Source organism: Gossypium raimondii, chromosome 1 (assembly GCF_025698545.1).
Source record: "Gossypium raimondii isolate GPD5lz chromosome 1, ASM2569854v1, whole genome shotgun sequence".
In the NCBI taxonomy this organism is placed as follows: domain Eukaryota; kingdom Viridiplantae; phylum Streptophyta; class Magnoliopsida; order Malvales; family Malvaceae; genus Gossypium; species Gossypium raimondii.
The window spans coordinates 48,786,433-48,806,760 of NC_068565.1; the positions used below are offsets into that span (position 1 = coordinate 48,786,433).

General features: G+C 32.3%; 2 protein-coding genes across 3 annotated transcripts; one reads left to right on the forward strand and one right to left on the reverse strand.

Moving 5' to 3' along the window:
- Nucleotides 1-1,579: 1,579 nt before the first annotated feature.
- LOC105786260 (DEAD-box ATP-dependent RNA helicase 37) lies at nt 1,580-5,237 on the reverse strand. 2 transcript variants are annotated; one of them, XM_012612620.2, is made up of 7 exons: nt 4,985-5,237; nt 3,953-4,838; nt 3,789-3,872; nt 3,044-3,286; nt 2,716-2,883; nt 2,402-2,515; nt 1,580-2,149 (listed from the first exon to the last, which is right to left on the reverse strand). In XM_012612620.2, the coding sequence occupies exons 2-7, from the start codon at nt 4,709-4,711 to the stop codon at nt 1,655-1,657; spliced, it is 1,863 nt and encodes a 620-aa protein (XP_012468074.1). In that variant the 5' UTR covers nt 4,712-4,838; nt 4,985-5,237; the 3' UTR covers nt 1,580-1,654. The 2 variants fall into 2 exon arrangements, with proteins under 2 accessions (XP_012468074.1, XP_052491036.1); XM_052635076.1 differs by having other exon boundaries at nt 3,953-5,237.
- Nucleotides 5,238-14,104: 8,867 nt separating this feature from the next.
- Nucleotides 14,105-18,946, forward strand: LOC105786261 (serine/threonine-protein phosphatase PP2A-4 catalytic subunit). The gene is made up of 11 exons (XM_012612622.2): nt 14,105-14,412; nt 14,879-14,935; nt 15,088-15,171; nt 15,554-15,625; nt 16,263-16,334; nt 16,549-16,589; nt 16,814-16,880; nt 17,556-17,747; nt 17,843-17,932; nt 18,280-18,387; nt 18,553-18,946. Exons 1-11 carry the CDS (start codon nt 14,329-14,331, stop codon nt 18,616-18,618), a joined length of 933 nt encoding a protein of 310 aa, XP_012468076.1. The 5' UTR covers nt 14,105-14,328; the 3' UTR covers nt 18,619-18,946.
- Nucleotides 18,947-20,328: the final 1,382 nt, after the last annotated feature.

The following is a 20,328-nucleotide window of genomic DNA, read 5'->3' on the forward strand; positions in this document are numbered from 1 at the left end:
CAATTGAATCCCTTTGAAAAAAAATCAACAAAAAAATTTATTTGACCGATAAATTTTATCGAGAATTATTTCTTGAGAAATTGAGAATCGAAAGATTTCACTCCAATTTTGAAGAACAATTTTATTATTGTTGAATAAAAGCAAGATGGTATAGTCTATTGGCCGATCATACCTACTTAAAAGGCATAAGATTTGACCAAGTGCAACTTAAGTTGGTACTCTAATCTTGGGGTACAAGAAAGCTATAATTTTTGAAAAATAATAATAAATTAATTATACAAGTTTGAATTTAAGATTTAAGCGTCATACGTTTTATTAAGAGTGGCATGTTGAATTGTGTAAATGCACGATTATTAATTTAGCAATGCCTCTGAAAGATCCTTTAAAAGTGGCCATAAGACTTATAACGAAAAAAGTATGAGAATCATTTCTTTATTTATACTCAAATATTACCAATTTATACCCACTCATTACGACATATTAAGGCCTAGTTTAGGAATGTTGGTCAAAAATATTTTTGGAAAAAATACATTTTGGGGAGAAATTTTTAGCTTCTAAAAAAATGTTTTGGGGCCCATTTTAATTTGGAAAAATACTTTTCTTTTTCTAAAAAAACAGCTTATTTAAGAATATTTTTCCAAAAATAATTTTGATACCTCGCCCAAAATATGATATTAGACATTTAAGTTAGTTTTAGCAAAATGAAAAGTCAGACAAATTAAAACAACTCTAACTTATCCTAAGTGCTTTCCAAAAAAAAAAAAGAAACTTGGCTAATTTTTACTCGACTTTCATGATTGCTTTACCCTCCAACTTCAAACTTGTTTTTGTAACAACAGAAGACTTCCAAGTATAACATTTTATGAAAGATTTAATTTTTTGAATAAAGAATTTTAAATTTTGAAATCTTAAATTTTAAAATTACTTAATTAGGAACTTCCATGAACAGTCGGGCAGTCAAGGACTCACTTGAGTTTGAACTTCTACTTTTATTTTGGATGTAGTATGTGTAATTGTATGCCTCTATCGTGTGTAACTACTAGCTCTAATTGTACAGCGCACAAAGATTCACTTAATTAGACCACGGAAGTCCATAATTTGGTTTTTTCTTTTTTTTTTTTACCTTGGAATTGAAATAATCTTTAGTTTGCCTTCAATCACAAAATAATAATAAAATTGTTTAACTGGGCTAACTTCAAGTCATCATTTAATGCAGCAAATGTGGAACTTTGTATGAAATTCTGAGCAGAAGTATCAACTCATATGATTACATAATTTGTTATAAGATCTTCAATAATTTTGAACACACAGTTTGCACCCAAAATCCAAAAGAACTATTTGTGTTTTGTAAAATGCTTGTTTTATTATTATATTCATGTTAAAGAAGATATAAATGTTCTGGCTAGGATATATATGGTGCCAAAAGGACCCAAGCCTAAGTGGTTAATTTTCGATATATCAGTGTTCAGTGGACAGGCTAAATGGTCAGTTTCCTATGTCACCAGCCTACAGCCCTCTACACAACCCCCTATGTTAGAACCCAGATTGATGCAAATGCTAAATACTGAAAAGCAGAGTATGATCCTTGAAAATCTGACGACAAATATATATACTCAGCGAAATACAAAATATATAATCCAGTATAAAGTGGGATCTAATCCCAAGCACTTGTCATTCCCGGAGCATATCCTCCTCCACCATAATTCCCAGGAACTCCGTATGCAGTGCCACTATTACCTCCGCCGTAGTGATCTAGGTTCCTACCGACTGAACCCTCCCTTCTGAAATCACGCCCACCAAAACGCCCTCCTCCTCCTCCATATCGTCGGTTTTTATTACCACCATAAGGAGCCCGGGATGCATATCGGGTGAGCCATGCAGGTACCTCTTGATTTGCTTCTTGCATTAGCTCAGCTAGCGGCCTTGCCATTGACAAATTGCCTTCGTTAAAGAAAGCTGTTGCCAATCCTGTTTTACCGGCACGCCCTGTCCTTCCAATCCGATGGACGTAATCATCAATGTCATTAGGGAGATCAAAGTTGACCACGTGAGCTACATGGGGTATATCAAGACCACGAGCAGCCACATCTGTTGCCACTAAAATTGGGGTCTTTCCGCTCTTGAAAGATCTCAATGCTAGTTCCCTTTCCTGCATAAAAACAAACCATGCATTTATACAGGCATTCAGCACGTACATTGCAACACATCTCAGACCAGCTTTCAACTAAAAACCCCGCTCTACTAGGACGTAGTGCAACTTCCAAAACCAGACTTAATCAGACACAAGAAGTCACCTTGAAGACAGTAATGCTCAATAGAATAAAAGAAACTAGCATATAATATAGGCAAAAGAGCATTAAGATAAATTATCATATCGAGCAACATAGTTCCTAACAATTACCTGTTGAGTCCTATCACCGTGGATAGTGGTTGCTGGGAATCCATTCATGCACAACCAATGTTCCAATGAGTCAGCTCCTTTTTTTGTCTCCACAAAAACTAATGTCAAAGCTTGCTGAGAAGTAAAAGACATACACGGATCAACAACTACCAATTATCTCAGACCTATAGATTCAGTGAGACTAGATACCAGAATTAGCACCCTGAATGGTAAATATTTATCACAACATATATATACAGTAATTAACTCCAATCCAATGTATATCATTAAAGGAACTTCAATAAGCAAGCCCATTTCTGATGGTCTCACATTACCTTTCCATGAGCTCCATTTTCCCTTTGTGCATGCAGAAGATCCATGAGATGACTTCTTTTATCAGACTCTTGAACAAATTCAACCCTTTGAACAATCAAATCCGTGCTAGAACCAACCCTCCCAACAGCCAAAAATATGTAATTTGCAAGAAAATCAGATGCAAGTCTCTGCACAATCACCGATTAACAAAAGAATTCAAACATATATAGAGATAACAAAAATAATTAAAACCAGCACTAAGTTCAATTCCAATGCAAAACTTGACAAAAGTACGTCAAGAAAACCAGCTATAATACAGAGAAACTATATTTAATAGTTATAACCAACCTGTATCTCTCTTGGAAAGGTGGCACTAAACAACATTGTCTGTCGCACACCCCGATTAGGCATGTCCATTTGTTCCACTATCTTCCTGATTTGTGGCTCGAAACCCATATCAAGCATACGATCTGCCTCATCGAGCGCTAAGTATCTTATCATCTGCAATGATACTCTAGCCCTCTCTAGCAAATCAACCAATCGCCCTGGAGTTGCCACTAGAATATCAACTCCTCTCTCCAGCTCTCGCAACTAAGTATAGAACAAAGCATTATTATTCAGAAGTAGGGTTTTGCAAGGAGACTGATAAACCATATAATAATTACAGATTTAGAAAGAGAAAAAAAGGGTCACATAAGAACAAAAAGAGAAATGCCAGGCAACAGAATTTGATACGGAGCATAAAATGAGTTTCCTTAATAGTTAATCTAAACAAGCTAGTATACATATTAGCACAATTCAACCTAACCATATATTCCATGGAGAATATATCTAATAGCTTATGAAACACAACAGACCCCCCCCCCTTTCACACTCTCACTCAATGAGGATAATACTGTTTGAAATTAGACAGAAATATCGAGTCAAAATCAGTCATCTCTCTGCACCATTGTTTCTCCTATGAATACATAGACTTTCCTTTCTGTTTGTTGCATTGATAATAAATGAAAGATAAATTTTGTAAAGAATCCTGAAACCAAATATAACATAAAAGGAAATTGATATTCAAAACTTAATTCGATGCGATAATAACCTGTTGGGTAATTGGTGCCCCTCCGTAGGCAACTACAACCTTGACACCAGTTTGATATGAGAATTTTTTAGCCTCGTCGTGTATCTGAAATTTAATATTATCAGAATAAAGAACACATAGCACCATTCTAAAACATCAAATGTTCTAAAGAATAAGAATCTTACTTGACAAGAGAGCTCCCTTGTGGGAGATAAAATGAGAGCAAGAGGGTAAACAGTTCGTGCTACACGCGGTCTCTGTACATACTGTTCCCGCATAATTCCACTAATAATTGGAAAGCAGAAAGCAGCTGTCTTCCCAGACCCTGTTTGAGCACAAGCCATTAAATCTCTACCTCCTAATACTATAGGGATAGCGTGTCGTTGAACTGGAGTCGGTTTCACATACTTGCATCTCCTAATGTTTTGATTCAAAAGCTCCCCTAAATCTATATCAACAAATGTATTTACAGGCGGTGGCACATTTTCACCACTAATTTCCACCGGAATGTCCTCGTAAGCATCGAAATTGATCCCCGAATTCTCTTGTTCACCACATGCTTGGTCCTTAACATCAGCTTCATCATTATCATCAAATGGATTTACTTCCCTTTCTCTCCTATTCCAACCACCACTTCTATTGTTCCAACCACCACCACCACGTCCAGAAGAGCCATATACCTGACCCTGACGCCCTATTTCGGGCTTAGTCCCGCCGCCACCGCCCCCAATGCTTGGCCGGGACCATTGGGACACGCCGGTGGTACCATTAAAACTTGTCCTCTCAGTAACCGGTCCTGAAAGGTTATGTGTGTCGGAAGATGGACGGTTACGAAGGTGGGGCGGGACATAAGTGGACCGAGTTGGACGACGTAAGGAATTGTTGTCTGAAACTACAGTTTCAGATGCAGAGTTTGCTACAGAATCTGCCCATGAAGTTGTCATATTTTCCCAACGCTAAGAAAAAAAAACAAAAAAAAAAACTAACAAACACCTAATTCAACCACAAAAGAAAAACCCAAAATCCTCCAAAATAAAAACCTTCTTATCTCCTCCTCCTTGTAGATCAGACCTTATCAATGAGAATGCAATCAAAAGTCAAAAAATGACAATCAACAAAAAAATTTCTGGAGAAAAAGTAAGAAAATAATCAAGCAAAAAGAAAAAGAAAAAAATCAAAACAAATCCCACAATAAACAGATGAGAAAGAGCAGAAACCTTGTTGAAATTTCTTTTAGCAAGATGGGGTAGGAAGCTGAGAAAATGGGGGTACCTCGATTTTTTATAGTGTTGTTTGCTTTATGGATTTAAAGAAGAAGAAAAAAATCAGATTAAAACCTCTTCTTTTTGGTCTTTTCTGGTCTTTTATTTTCTTTGATTTTTCTTTCGCTTTTGGTGTTGGCGTTGAGCTAAAAATCTAAGAAACGAGAGAGTGTGAGAAAAAATCTACAGAAGGCTGTTTGGTGACCGTACAATTTGGGGCTTGCGTCATAATTAAAAGATCCTACCAACGGGTAACGGCGTCTTAAATTTGTGTTTAATTATGGATATTATTTTTTTATCTTTTTAATTATGGGATATTAATAATAATAATAATAATGTGTTTTTAAGTTCATTTCTAATTATATAAATCTTATTTAAGAATTAAACTGCCGCATTAATTAATTTTTAAAATAATTATAACCATTAACCCTTTTTTAACATTTTCAATTACACAAAACTTCATACTCTTCTTTTCGTAATTTTTGAATTTGTATTTGTATCAAACATTTTAATTGTTTTGTTTATTTGTTTGATATTAAAATTATAATTACACAATTATATAAATTATTATTTTTTGAAAATATTAACTATTATAAAAAATGAGAAAAAATTAAACAAGTAACAAAAGGCATTGTATGTGATATGTTAGTCCAAATCATCATATATAATATATTAGTGCGAGAGAGTAATCAACAATATGACAAATAAATATCGTATGCAATTTTATTTACTTACTCTAGCATTCTATATTTGTTGGGTTATAGGCCAATTTTTTCATCATCTAAACCCGAATATGAATTTGTATCATTAATATCATCAAGATCTTCTTCTCCATGTACTTTTCAAATTATGAATCATCTTAATTTCACCTACAAATGAAGGTATGAAGTATGCGACATGTTAACACGATCCAATCTCTTTTAAACTATACTAAAGTAGTGGTGTTAACGTGGGAAATCTTTTTCTAAAACAACAAATGTCCTCTTAACTACATTTTGAAGTTGTGCATGTCTCAAATTAAAGAGTTCACAAGCTGCATTTGGTACTTGTGTTTAGCTTCATTCTCTCAAATAGTATCGTATTATTTCACATTGTTTAAAAAACTTTTGTATTTATAATATAACTTTAAAAAATTTATAAAATTTCAATAGTTTTTATAACATTTATGTAAATTATATGTGGATGCAAAATAATATAGAATTTATAATATAGTATTTATATATCTAATTTGTTATTAGGTTAAAAATAGTGCGAAATATTTCAGCTTGATGTGTTCAATAACAAAAATATATATATTTTTTAAAAGTAATATATTATCTTACAATTATTATATAATTATATTTTAAAATTAAAATATACATCTAAAATTAAAATATATAATTGTATAAAAATAGCTTTTGTGAATGTGTACAAAAAACAATTTCTTAAAGCATGTATGGGTGTTTGGGAAAGTCGTAGGGTAATTGGTATTTGCTTGTAATTCCCCTCGTAATTACCCCAATTCTCAATCACTTAAGAATTATAGAGTGTAATTGAGGTGTTTCAATTACGATGGTTGTCCAAACATGCTACAGATGTGCAATTATAAATAGTTACATTAAAATCTAATTACTAGGTGGCTTTCCAAATACTACCTTAAAAAAAATCCAAAATTGTTAATTAAGAAGGATGTGCTTTCCCCTAAAACACGTTCTACAAGACATGCTTTTGCCCTATTAAATGCCCATTTAACAATTTCGATTGTCTGTTTTTTTTCCTTCTTAATTCAAACCGTTGATCCAATGATAACTAGACCTTTGGATAAAGTTCAAATTTTATATTTGACACAAGTTGATATCAATCGATTTTCAAATAAGTGCTTTTCTCTTTACAACATTAAGTTGTTATATTTCATTTTCACGATTGAAGTTGGTCGTTTTTGAAACATAATTTGGATACTCGATTTTATAAATTAAATTGTTTGAAGTAAGTAACTAATTACTTGTCGTTGTTACTCTGTATATGATATTTCGTCCAAGTTTTTGATATTATACATTTATGCTTTAGTAATTATGTTGTAACAATATGTCAGAATAATTATCTAAAAATATCTTTATGCGATTAATATAAGTGAAATTTAGTTCGGGTATAATTACTGGTTTATATAATATTCTCGTATTTACTTTGTTTAGTGTGTCATGTTATACAAGTTTTAATGTAGAAGATGAGAAACAAATTTATTATTTATGACGACGGGCAAATTCATAATACTGAAATCGAGGTTGTATTTGATCAGCTCATCCTATAAGCTTAGCTTTCGACAAAAGCACAAAATTGGATGAACTTATATAAAACATTGGTAGGAAAGTTTGAGGTTCAAACTAGAAGAGAATATCTAAGTTGAAATATGGATTTTGGACATCATTAAACCTAGTCAAATATGTTATAATTGAGTTGAATGACAATGAGGATATCAAAATGATGAATGGTGCACATTGCTCAATTGAAATATTGCAACAAAGATACATACCCAGTTTGACAATGTAGAGGTAAGTGGTCTAAGTTCACCAAGAATTCTCGTTAATATGTCTCCCAATGTTAACCAGCAATATGAAGCAGAAAGTCCAATAATATGATTGTGTAATAAATGTTGGATCTTGTGCTCTGAGCGTAGTATTTTCGTCTATGTATAATTATATTTTTTTAAATATTTATTTAATAAAATTATGCATGAATTGGATTAATACCCTTTGTATATTGTCTCTAATGATTTTTGCACGTAAAGCAAAATGAAAGCAAATATTAGCTCACTGGTTATTTAATGTTTAACTGGAGTAATATTACGTGGTCAGATCGTAATACGGAAGACGGCTTGTCTTAGTAGATGAACCTAAACATGTCCTTAGTCTAATTAGAAATGAGCAAACCAATTGAAAGACTAATATATTGTTTATCAAATCCAATTTGAGAGATGTTTTGTCTTGAGCATCAGAGCGAATAACTCCTAGAAGATAGAGATATAGATGTGACTGACTGGATTGATAGTACATCAGACAAGACCCACGTAGAATAAATCATGAATATGTTTATGAATTTATTTACTTGTAACATTCATAGTATGTCATAACTTAATTCTAAATAGATGATGGACTATGTATGTATGACTCGTATAATTTAATGTAAGTAAAAACCTAAATTCAAATAGATAAGGAATCAAAAGTTGGTGCATTGAGTATAAGACTTTTACAGTATATAGCATAATTCACAATAGTGGAAATCATAGCCCAATACATGGGTAAATGATATCTCTCATTGGCAATACATGATAGATGAAAAGTAAACGTGGCTACATGTCATTTATCTTTGTGATGAATGACTTAATTACTATTTGATAGTGATTGACTTTTTATGAAGGAAGATGTAATGCTTACCATGAGATAAAAAAGATCATATTGAGAGAACAGATTTATCCCAAAGATATTAAGGATACCTTATGAAGGTAACACACTTACGACAAGGTCATTAGACGAGCATTAATCAAGTAGCTTTTGTAATGGTATGTAATTGGGAAGAGCTCAGTCATAATACTATAGTGGAATGACGTTGTGACTAAATTAATTTATAATTAATAGGCGAAAAGTCGAAACTTAATTATAAATCATTTGAGCACTAATTACATATGTCCAATTAGGCCATCTACTAGCTCATTGAAATAAAAAAAATGAATTGCATGTTGAATAAAATGAACATAAATGAATATGAATTAATAAAGTTAGAGAAATGGTTTATGTAACGTCCCGTAAGTAAGGGATGTAGGGAAATATACTTCCGGGACCACGCCTTTGAGTATCGAGTTTAAAAATATTAATATTATAATTTAGGAGTTACTTTAGAAGTAAATTGAATATTAAATTGATAATTTTTATTGCTAGGGATTTAAATTTTATTATAAGAAAGAATAGTTGCAAGGACTATTTAATAAAATAGTCCATTTTGTTTTGGTCAAATGGAGTTAGTGGCTACGTATGAGAAAAAAATATAGATATATAGATGATATCATTAATAATTATAATAGGATAACTACTATATATGTAAGAGAAATAAATAAAAGAATAAAATAATAATAATAATAAGAGATAAAAGAAATAGTAGGTGAAAAGAAGATAGGGGAATGGAGTAAAATTTTGTTTTGTTTTCCATTTGCTGGCGAAAAATAGAAGAAGAAGGGGGAGAAGGGGATGTTCAGCCATGGGTGTTGAATGCATGTATAAAATTGTAAGTAATGTTTAGTTATCTTGGCATTAAATTATGTTTTTGGAGATATAATGCTATGAGCTAGTTTACCCATGTTGAAATTTTAAGAATGAATGGAAATTGTGAAAGTTATCATGGATGAGAAACTCAAAGGTTTGGAGTTATTTTGTTGAATACTAAATGTTTTTGAGGTGATGATTTGAGTATAAATTTTGTAGACTAAATTGGTCATATTGATAATAATTCCTAGGGACTAAAATGTTGTAAATTCAAAATAATATAGCTTAAATTGTTAATTTTGTGAGTAAAGGGACTGTTCTTATGCTGGAAAATTTGGGACTTATTTATTAAGTCCATTAAGTATATAAAATATTTTGTGATATGAAATTGATTAGCAATAACTAAAAATTGTTGAAATAAGAAGGAAATATGATCAATCAAATTTGGATGTTAATAGTTGAGATTGTTAAATGAAAGTATGCACTATAATATAAATTTAATTAATTTTAGTGGAAACAAGAATGGTATTACTTGAGTTGAATTGTTAAAAAAAATAGATCAAGAGAAGAATAGAGCGACTATCAGCCGTGAAAAGGAGAAGATCACTGAGTAGATATCCTTCGTATTTTGGTAAGTTCGTGGACTCAGACTTAATCATCTAATTACTATTTAAATTAATTAATGCTAAATTAGCTCTTGATATAAAATGTATGTATATTATCGAAATAAATGTTAAGGAAAATGAATGAGGGATTTGTGGAAGTAAATAATTGTACAATCGTCGATATATATTCGACTAGAGCTGGACTCGCTATAGATTTTGTCGATATATTCAACTAGCGCTGGGGGCAATCTTTGTCAGCTTGTTTGATTAGTGCTGGGCACACAATCGTCGGTTAATCCGACTAGCGCTCGGCGCAAACACTGTTGGTTCATCCAACTAGAGCTGGGCTCACAATTATTATCGTCGGTATACCCGACTAGCACTGGGTGCAACTAGTGTTGGTTTATCCAACTAGAGCTGGGCTCACATTCAATACTGTTGGTAAATCCGACTAGCGCTGGGCACAATCTCCTTTGCGGTTTACCGCTAGGCACTGAGTGCCACAACACTAATAGATCTTACGATAAAGTCACTTGAATTATCGAAAGAATTGAATTCTTATTTGGTTAAGTTAGAATTTCATATTAATGGTGACTGAAATTGTGTTTAACTAATAAATGGAACCTATTAATGATAAATTGATTTACATGTTGTGGGTTAGATCAATAGTAGAATCGAACTTGGCATCCCGTAAGAATCCCGTACTCAATATTGGTGATGTTTCTTTTTTTTGTGTTTTTGGCATGGACTTAGGATGTAAATTTAATGTTAGCATCCCTTTTGTTTATTGAACTTTAGGGTATATGATTTTGTAAATGTAAATAGTTGTAAATACATGTTTGAAGTCTTATGCTATAATGGAAGTAATGTTTGCTTAAATGAATTGATCATTTTGGTGATTTATCTAGATTGGTTGTTTGATAGGTAAAGTGAAACAAATTGTTATCACTTAGGTTGTGAATTGGATAGGAATGATATAGGTAGGTTGTGCATTTAGTAAATTCAATGGTTGTATGTGTTAATGTTACATGTTTTAAGCTTGGCCGTGTGGCACAAATCAGTATACCTTCTAGTTTTCACACAGTCTGGCACACGGGCGTGTGGTCTGGCCGTTTGACCCAAGTCAGTGAGTTACACGGAGTAGGACACGGGCTGGGATACGGTCATGTGCCCCCAATTCGAATGCGCACACGGCCTGGGACACGGGCATGTCCCGGCCTGGCCACATGGGCGTGTGTCCCTTGCACTTTAAAATAGAAATTCAATGTTTTTCTAAAAATTTCGTAAGTACTTGGTTTAGTCCCAAACCATCTCTAATGTCTATTTTAGGCCTCGACGGCTCGTATTAGGGACTATATTAATGAATTTAAATGGTTTATGCTTCGTAACCTTATTTTGGCGACGTATACGGGTTTAGGGTCTTACAGTTTAAATTTTGAAATGAATGTGGTTTCTCACTAAATATGTAAATGAGCTGAGAATTAATTTAAGGTTTCTGAATTATTATTTAATTAAATAATTGAAATTAAAAAATAGAATTAAATTAATTGGTTTGAGAATCCGTTGAATATGAAGTTTAAATATATTTTCTAATAAATTCTTTTACGATAAAGTTGCCATGACTGATAAAGTTGCTATGACTTTAATGGAATTAGAACTGGGTTGAGAAAATTATTAAATTAAGATATTAATTAATTTAAATTAATTCAATAAATAATATTTATTTTAGGTTAAATTAAATTATAAAATGATAGATTGGACGCAATACATGAGAGGCTCAATACTACCCCCTCTCTCCTTATTGAACTAGGAGACTAGTTTTTCTATCGGATAAGTATTATTTGTATTATACTAATTCAACTAGGGTTCTTTTATCTCTCCCTATAAATAAATGACAATAGCAAGACTAAAAGCACACAACTTTGACATCTTGTTATTCTGTTCGAATATAGTTAGAATTTATTTCTAAGCATAAATTCTATTTTCTGGAATAACAATTTTATCGGTTTTTATAAGAGAGAGATTTACTTTCCTACTAAAAGTAAGAAATTTATTTCTAATTCTGTGTTTTATTCGAAATTGTTCGAGCCCACACTTAAAGCAATTTGTTGTGTGAGAATAGCGGAGAAGATCGTTCGGTTGAAAGCCAAGAACATCTAAGATCCGTCTCACTCATAGCACAAATACTTTTCGAAAAAAAATATTATTACAAACATCACAAACCAACTTGATTTTCAAAATTTTTATGTTTTCTTTTGCTGTAATCGGGACTAAAACTTTTTCTAACAATTAATAAAATCACATGTAGCATCGCTATCCAGAATCCTTGAAGATGAAGGTAAAGACTAAAGAGTGTTGCAATGTTATTTGACGTTGGAGCATGCATCTGCCACTGTCAAAATTATAACGAGGACAAAAATATTTTCTATTTTTCAAAAATAAAATCTAACAATTTTTTAGATATTAAACTAAAAATCAAATTAAAATAAATGAACAAATTTATAATTTGTCACTTCTATAAATTTTATTCTTTTGAAGAAAATAAATTAAAATTTAATGTACTTGATTAAATCTTTTGATGTGGTACATCAATTTTAAAAATGCCTCTACTTTATCGCCATCTATAAGTGTGGTTCTTCCATCTAGTGGTAAAAGTTTGATTTTGAGGAACATATGGACCAATTCTAGGATGCCACTATTTGTCAAAATTTTATTTACACACCTCAAGTAACTTAATTAAAAAAATAAAAATAAAAGCATTAGAAAAACCCTCATAAACCTAGGGTGGGTTTGGATGGCCGATTGGGTGCGGTGCGTTTAGCTTACTTTTTGTCTCACGCTACAGTATCTAATCTCACCGCCACCGCTATTTTTACACTAATCGCAGGTAAACGCACCGCCCATCCAAACTCACCCCTAGTCTTCTTCTTTATCACGTTGTGTAGTGTTAGGTTGTTTTGGATAGGTATTTATTTTCAATGCGGTGAGTTTAATTTTCTTTTTGTCTCACGTTACCATATTATTGTATCATCTAATCTTATCGTTACCGTTGCTTTTACATTAATAACATGTAAATGTATCGCCCATCCAAAAAAACCTTTAATCTCTTTTGACAGTTCTTTGATCCAGCTGTTAATGACGGCCAACACTTAGCTTCCTCCAACACATTCTCCAATAATCCACCATCATTTATTTAGTTATAGTGGAGCTCTATTTTTAATGAATTTAAATTGTAACACAAAGCTATTATTATTGTTACTTTAAGTTTCATTATGTTTGAATCATTTTTGGTTATGGAATAAATTGTTCAAGAAGAAGACTTGCTTTGATGCCCATTTATTAACCAAAATTTATAAAAAATTATTAATAATAAATAAATCTAGAAATATTCTTCCTCAAAATATCTAGAAATGTAAAAAGAAAGAAAGAAAGAAAGTAAATATCAAATTTATAAATAAACTTTGATTTGATGTGCAATTTGATGCATGGATATTGATTTTGTGTAATTATATACATGAAACTTGAATTAGGATTATATGTAAACAAAAACTTTAATTTTGATTCAATTGTATACATTTACGTAAATAAATACATACATTTATTTTCCTATCGTAAAAGATGCTAATTCGACAATAGTGTTATTAGTTTGTTAAAATTGAATTAAATAAAATATCATATATAAAATTACACAAAATTAAAGTTCATGTATGGCATTGCACATTGAATTAAAGCTAACGTATAATTTTGATATTTATCCCCCAAAAAACTAAAAAAGAACTTAGAAATGAGTACTTAAATAGAAGGATATGAAAGATAAATTTCCAGAATTGATAAATTTTTTTGTTAATTTGGTCACCTCAAAAAGAAGTTAATCAAATTGGTCACTCAATCGTTAAACGGTAACAAAATGTTGATTGTGCATTTCCATATTAGTTACTCTAAAATTAGGGTAAACTACCCATTAATTACTCTAAATAAGGGTCGTTCTTATTTTGGTCACTCAAAATAATACGTGAAAATATATTGTTAATCTTTTTATTACTGTTTAGCAGTGGAGTGAACATTCAATCAATTTTTTTTTGAAGTGAGCAAATTAACAAAAAAAAAAATTGGATGAGCAAAATAAAAACGAACATTATTTAGAATGACTAATGGAAAAATTTACCCAAAAATTAATAAAGTACGGGGATAAATATGTCATTATCTCAATTTGAAACTATTTGCAAAAGAGAAATTATTTTTGAAACTCAGATCTGCGCCGGACACTCCCACGCTACACGCTCCTATCGTTACCTCCATTCACGCGCTCTTTCATTTCGTCTTCGTCACAGAAGCAAAGAGACATAAAGAGTATAGAGAGAAGAAAAAGTAACATTTCCCAAACCAAACTAGGGTTAGGGTTATCCCTAATCCGCATAAAGTTTTTTTTACACGCTCTATTCTTGCTACTTAATTATCAAATATGGGCGCACCAACAGACTCAGCCCTCGATCTCGATGAACAGATCTCGCAGCTCATGCAATGTAAGCCACTTTCGGAGCAGCAGGTACTTTTTTTTTTCACGATCTGTTTGTTTCTCAAGAAATTATGGAAATTTTGAGCACTTAATTTAATTGTATAATTATTTTAATAGATTAGGCTTTATTTGGCTGCGAAATGAATACCAAAACGATTTTGAATTGAATTTTGTTTTAAGATATTATTCCAATAGCACTAATTTCTATCGCCGTGTGAATTTTTAGTTATAATTAATGAAAAAAATCAACTTTTTTCTCTCTTCCATTTAAAACATTTATATATTCTTTTGATTTATTTGATGTAGTTGATGTAGTTGATTTTGAAAGAACTTGGTGTATTTGCACGAGAACTTTTGTGTGTTCGCTGCAAGACTTTTCTACGTTTTACTTGTATTGTTTTGTTCTCAGGTTGATCAATAGAAGTCCTCGTTTTTCTTCCCTGTTTCATCTGGGTTATAATTGGTTGTAACTCTGTTTTCGTGTTATCTTGTTTAGGTCAGAGCATTATGCGACAAGGCAAAGGAAATATTAATGGAAGAAAGCAATGTCCAGGTTTATTATTTTACTGTGTTTAGTCTCTAACATCAGGCTTCCATAATCAATGTGTTTATTAGCCTATGTGTTGGAGATGTTGAGATTCCTTATTCTTGAACAAGAAAAAACATTGATTTGTTTTGTTTTATTATTCTTTTTCTCTATCACAGCCTGTAAAAGCCCCTGTTACAATTTGTGGTGATATTCATGGGCAGTTTCATGATCTTCAAGAACTTTTTCGAATTGGGGGGAAGGTACTTGTTTTGATTGTGGCCTTTCTTTTTCCTATATTCTGTTCTTCTGTTGAAGGTTAGATTTAGAGCTTGCAGAGGTATTTTGATTTAGCAAATGCCACTGTAGTGAGGGTATTTTTATGTTATGTTCTTCTGAATGTGTTAGGCAAGTAAGCTTTTTGTCTCTGGGACTTTCCTGCATAAGTTTTGTTTTCATAAATTTTTTCTACTTAAGCTTTTACCTTGTTTAATTATAATGATATTGCCATTCATAGGATTTATTATAACTTATCATACTTAGTTGCCTCATCTGTTACACAATTTTTGGTTGCTTTCTACATTGCTCATATCAGTATTTATATTGAGACTATGCCTTACGGTTGGTTTTTATCCTAATTAACAGTGTCCGGATACAAACTACTTGTTTATGGGAGATTATGTGGACCGTGGGTACTATTCTGTTGAAACTGTTACGGTATGTACTGTTGAATTGAAAAATGCTTTTTTTCTACCCTTGTCATGAAATTTTGTTTTCAATTTCTGCTAAAGTGTGGTCTAAAGGCAGAAACATCACATTACGAAGAAATTGGATTAAGATTTTTAGGATTCTGTCTACTAGCTGTGTGAATGATATGTGGCCAGTTCCTCTTATCAGCACCAGAGAAGAACACCTGACTTGTTTTAGCATCAGTGCCTTTGATCATATCATTTTGAGATCCCTTTGCCTATTGGAAGATTCCTTTTGGTTGCAAATTTCTTTGTTCAGAGTTATTGCATTTCTCATATTTAGCACCTTTGGCTCTCTATCTAGTGGAAGGAAGTTAAATTCAATGAAATGCTGAACGTAATTGGGAACTTTTTTGTACGGTGGTTTTTGTCACTACTTTCCATTTCAATGGGAGCATACTTCATGCTAGATGTTCCTTAAACAAGTCAAATAAGTTTTCGTACTGTTACTTCGCTGATCATAAAGATACATATTATATTAAATTTATTGAAGGTTTTGCATTTGCTAGCATAAGCTTTGTAAAATGACCTCTATATCAAAAGTTAACTTAAGCATATATGCCTTGCATTGGGATGATACCGATTTTCTGTTTTTGCTCTTTCAGCTGTTGGTGGCTTTAAAAGTCCGTTACCCCCAGCGGATTACCATTCTCAGGGGAAATCATGAAAGTCGCCAGGTACGAAGTCTGCATGTTCTTCCAGCCCTTCTCACCTTGTCCTATTACATCTGTGCAGACATTGGCACAAACATAAACACACACAGACATGCAAAAGTTGCCATTTTATGGTGCTATACTTCACATATCAGTCTTAACTCAGAGTTTGATATGAAATTTTGACCAACTATCTTATTCAATTTCAAGCTAATTCTTGAGTCATTCATTTTGGCAGATCACTCAAGTTTACGGGTTTTATGACGAATGTCTGAGAAAGTGAGTTCTGCGATAACCTTCATCTTACAGGATGTAGTATCATGAGCCTCTAATCTACTAGCTTTACTAAACTACTCTATTTTCCAGTTAAGAAAATAAATGGTATTATATTTGCTTCAATTTGTATGATAAATAAGGTGAATAAAGTGTACTCATGTGGAAACAATATAGTTGTTCCATCTTGCAAATCCATATTAATGCTTCTCCTGGTGGTTTACTTACAGGTATGGTAGTGCTAATGTTTGGAAGATCTTTACAGACCTTTTTGACTATTTTCCATTAACTGCTTTGGTAAGTTGATCCAATGCAGTGCGTAAACTCTTTTGATTTTAAGTAATAGCAATGGGATGTCAAGGAAAGAAAGATCTGAGAACATACATATCGACATTAGTGATATTTGACCTTTATGTTTAGTCGGCTTCTTTTTATCTGGCTTTGCAGTTGACTATTATTTTTGTCCTCCATGCATTTTGTTGTTGTGGTATTAGAGTATTATATAATTATTAAAATGTTTAATCCAATTTCAGTTTTGGAGATTGAATAATTTCATTTTGCCTTATTCATTGAGCATGAAACATTTGGGATTTGCAGCTTTCCATCTATAATTTCATTGTAAAGCATATTCAGACCATTTTATGTAGTACCTAGAAGTCTCTTAGTTCCTATCTTAAAAATGGCATAAAATCTTTTTAGAATGTCCACGGAAGCAATTGACTGTTTCTTGTGCTTGTTTCATCTAGATTAAAGATGCTGCTAAAAAATTCCACCAATATGCTTTTCACTGCAGAAGATTAATTGTTTAATGAAGATAACCAACTTTATTACTATATTGTTTTACTGCTGGTTAAAAGGATTAACAAACTTCATAATTTGGACAATTTACCTTTGTACATAGAACTGTAGTCAAAATCTGTAAATTAGATTTTGGTGTTACCATTAACTGCTGTTACCGTTTTCCTCATTTAGGTGGAGTCAGAAATATTTTGTCTGCATGGTGGGTTGTCCCCATCAATTGAAACCTTGGATAATGTAAGAAACTTTGATCGTGTACAAGAGGTTCCTCATGAAGGGCCCATGTGTGATTTATTGTGGTCTGATCCAGATGATCGATGCGGTTGGGGTATCTCGCCACGTGGCGCTGGATATACTTTTGGTCAGGTAACTAATATTCAATTCAATCATTCTTTTGATGTTTTGTGGTTGCCTTTCCTTCAGTCTTTTTAATTATCAAAATGTTGCATTCTTCTCTGCAGGATATATCTGAACAGTTCAACCATACAAACAGCTTAAAATTGATTGCTAGAGCTCATCAACTGGTTATGGATGGATTTAACTGGGCGCATGTAATCATGATTTCAAAATTTTAAATTATTGCTCTTTCTGTTCCCTACTGTTAGTCTCTCGTCTACTTTCACAAAGTTTTAGAATAAGGCTGAAGACTTTGGTTTATATAATGGTAAATTTTACTTTTTTTTTAATGGCAAAAAGTTAAAATAATAAAAATTATGAAAAATAGTTTTGGAAGATATAGAAAGAGATTTAAGTCTTCAAAAAAGAACAACGACATAGTTTTGGGACATCCAGGAAAGGAAAGGTAGACAACTAGTGTGACGGAGGAGTATTAACTTTTGCTTGTATGCTCATTATAAGTTGCTTTGTTTCTGAATCCAAAATTATATCCTTGCAACAGGAACAAAAGGTAGTTACTATATTTAGCGCCCCAAATTATTGTTATCGCTGTGGGAACATGGCATCAATCTTGGAAGTTGATGATTGCAAGAATCAGTCATTCATCCAGGTTTCTGTTTCTGTCCTCTATGTTCCCCTCCCTCTTTTCATTTAACTATCAATGCATGCGCATTTGTACAGAATAAAGGTTTAAGATCAACGTCTTAACTTTTGACCTTGAATTGTATGATGCTTTTTTCTTTTGTTTAACATTATTAAGTTCATCTTGCTGCAGTTTGAGCCAGCTCCAAGGAGAGGAGAACCTGATGTTACCCGTAGAACGCCTGATTACTTCCTCTGAAGCTGCTACATTCCATAACTGATTCAAGATACTCCGCTTTTCGGCCTCTCCTCTCCCCCTTTACATTGTCAGGTAGTTGCCGATCCTTTACAGAAATCTTTTGCATCTACTGTTCTTTTGGTGATTTGGGGGGTACCAAAAGCATACATGGGAATGGGTTGGGTTATGAACTTATGATCTATAAATCCTATCATCGAGTTGATCAATTTATCTTACACTTGGATATTCTGTTGAAGAGATTGTCATAGCTGGTGAAACTCTGACACTATCAGAATGTAAATTTTTGTGTTTGTTTTTGATTACCTGTTCTCTTTTTCTTTGGCTTTAACCCATCTTTTTGGAATGCGTAAGTTCAATATTTAGTGGGTGTTTCCTTTTGTTTTTCTTCTTTTTGTCATACACACCAGCTGGATTAATCTGAAGTTTAATTCTATATTTCTTTTAAATCTATTTATCTGATTTAGGGTTAGTTAATATATATTCATAATAATAACATTGTATTAAATGCATCAGTTAACCACTTCAGTTCTTATTTTCAATGTGGGAATATTATTTAGGGTAAATTATACCCAAGGCCATTAAACTTCAAAACGTTACAAAGTGATCATTAAAGTTTTCAAAAGTTTTCATTCAAGTCTTAAACTATATGAAAGTTTTTATTCAAGTTATTGGGCTATTAGGTTTTTTCTAAACAAAAATTCGATTAATGAGTTCTAAACGACAATTTGATGATTGATACGGTTGATTTTGGCTTGCAGGATTGTGACATTCAAAACAATTTTATAAAAAGAAAAATTGAACTCTTTCATTAAGAGAGCTTTTGATACAATAATCATTCTAATAGAATGAAAAGTTTTGAATAATTTGATTATTTTGTGATTCTTGGAAAGTTGAAAAATTAAAATGTAAATTTATTAATTAGTGAACTTAGTTTATCTCGGCTTATTCATGTTCCCTTTTATTCATTTGCGATTTTCTGGAGGTGATTAGCGTGCAAGTTTCGTACGTAAGAACCAAAATGATTTCATCTCCCAAAGATTGGTGCCATATCCAAGGGCTCCCAAATTTCTTCAAATTTCTACATTTTATTACACATGAATCTATGATATAAAATCATGAGAAACGTCCATCTTATCCCATGTTTAGTGCTTACATAAAAATCCTATTTATGGTTAATTGGTAAATGCTCAACTCTTATGGTTTAATGGTGTTTTTGAGGCTTCCAACAATTTCCATTTAAAAATTAGACAATTTCAAGGCAATAATTAATACTTAAATATTCAAATATACTTCTATAATTTGACATTGGAGTTGTGCCGTTACCGACACTAAGAATTAGACGTTACATGGAAATGATAAGTGGAAGTGTGGTACGTGTCCAATTGAGACGAGAAGAATGAATAAATGCCTTGTTAAAATATGTAGGAAATAATTTCGAATGTATCATGCCAATAAGGATTAGTAGTATTGTGCCTAATAACGGATTATTAATTTCGACCCAAATTATTATGGATGGGTGTGTACACAAATTCCTTGGTTCAAAAAAAAAAAAGGGTGTGTACACAAATTCCACCTTTGAGTGGGTCCAATTTGTTTCATATGATAATCCCACCTTTGAGTAGCGACTAGGAATTCCCAATAGTCTTGGGATTGAATTGGTGCGTTATCTCGTAGATCCCCGTCTTCTAGTTTACTAAGTGCTACAAATGA

Coding starts and splice junctions, on each gene's coding strand:
- LOC105786260 (XM_012612620.2), bottom strand. CDS start 4,711: ATGACAACTTCATGGGCAGATTCTGTAGCAAACTCTGCATCTGAAACT. Junction 3,873..3,952: donor CAAGGGAGCTCTCTTGTCAA/GTAAGATTCTTA, acceptor ATTAAATTTCAG/ATACACGACGAGGCTAAAAA. Junction 3,287..3,788: donor GGGCACCAATTACCCAACAG/GTTATTATCGCA, acceptor TTCTATACTTAG/TTGCGAGAGCTGGAGAGAGG.
- LOC105786261 (XM_012612622.2), top strand. CDS start 14,329: ATGGGCGCACCAACAGACTCAGCCCTCGATCTCGATGAACAGATCTCG. Junction 15,172..15,553: donor TTTTTCGAATTGGGGGGAAG/GTACTTGTTTTG, acceptor CCTAATTAACAG/TGTCCGGATACAAACTACTT. Junction 17,748..17,842: donor CTGGATATACTTTTGGTCAG/GTAACTAATATT, acceptor TCTTCTCTGCAG/GATATATCTGAACAGTTCAA.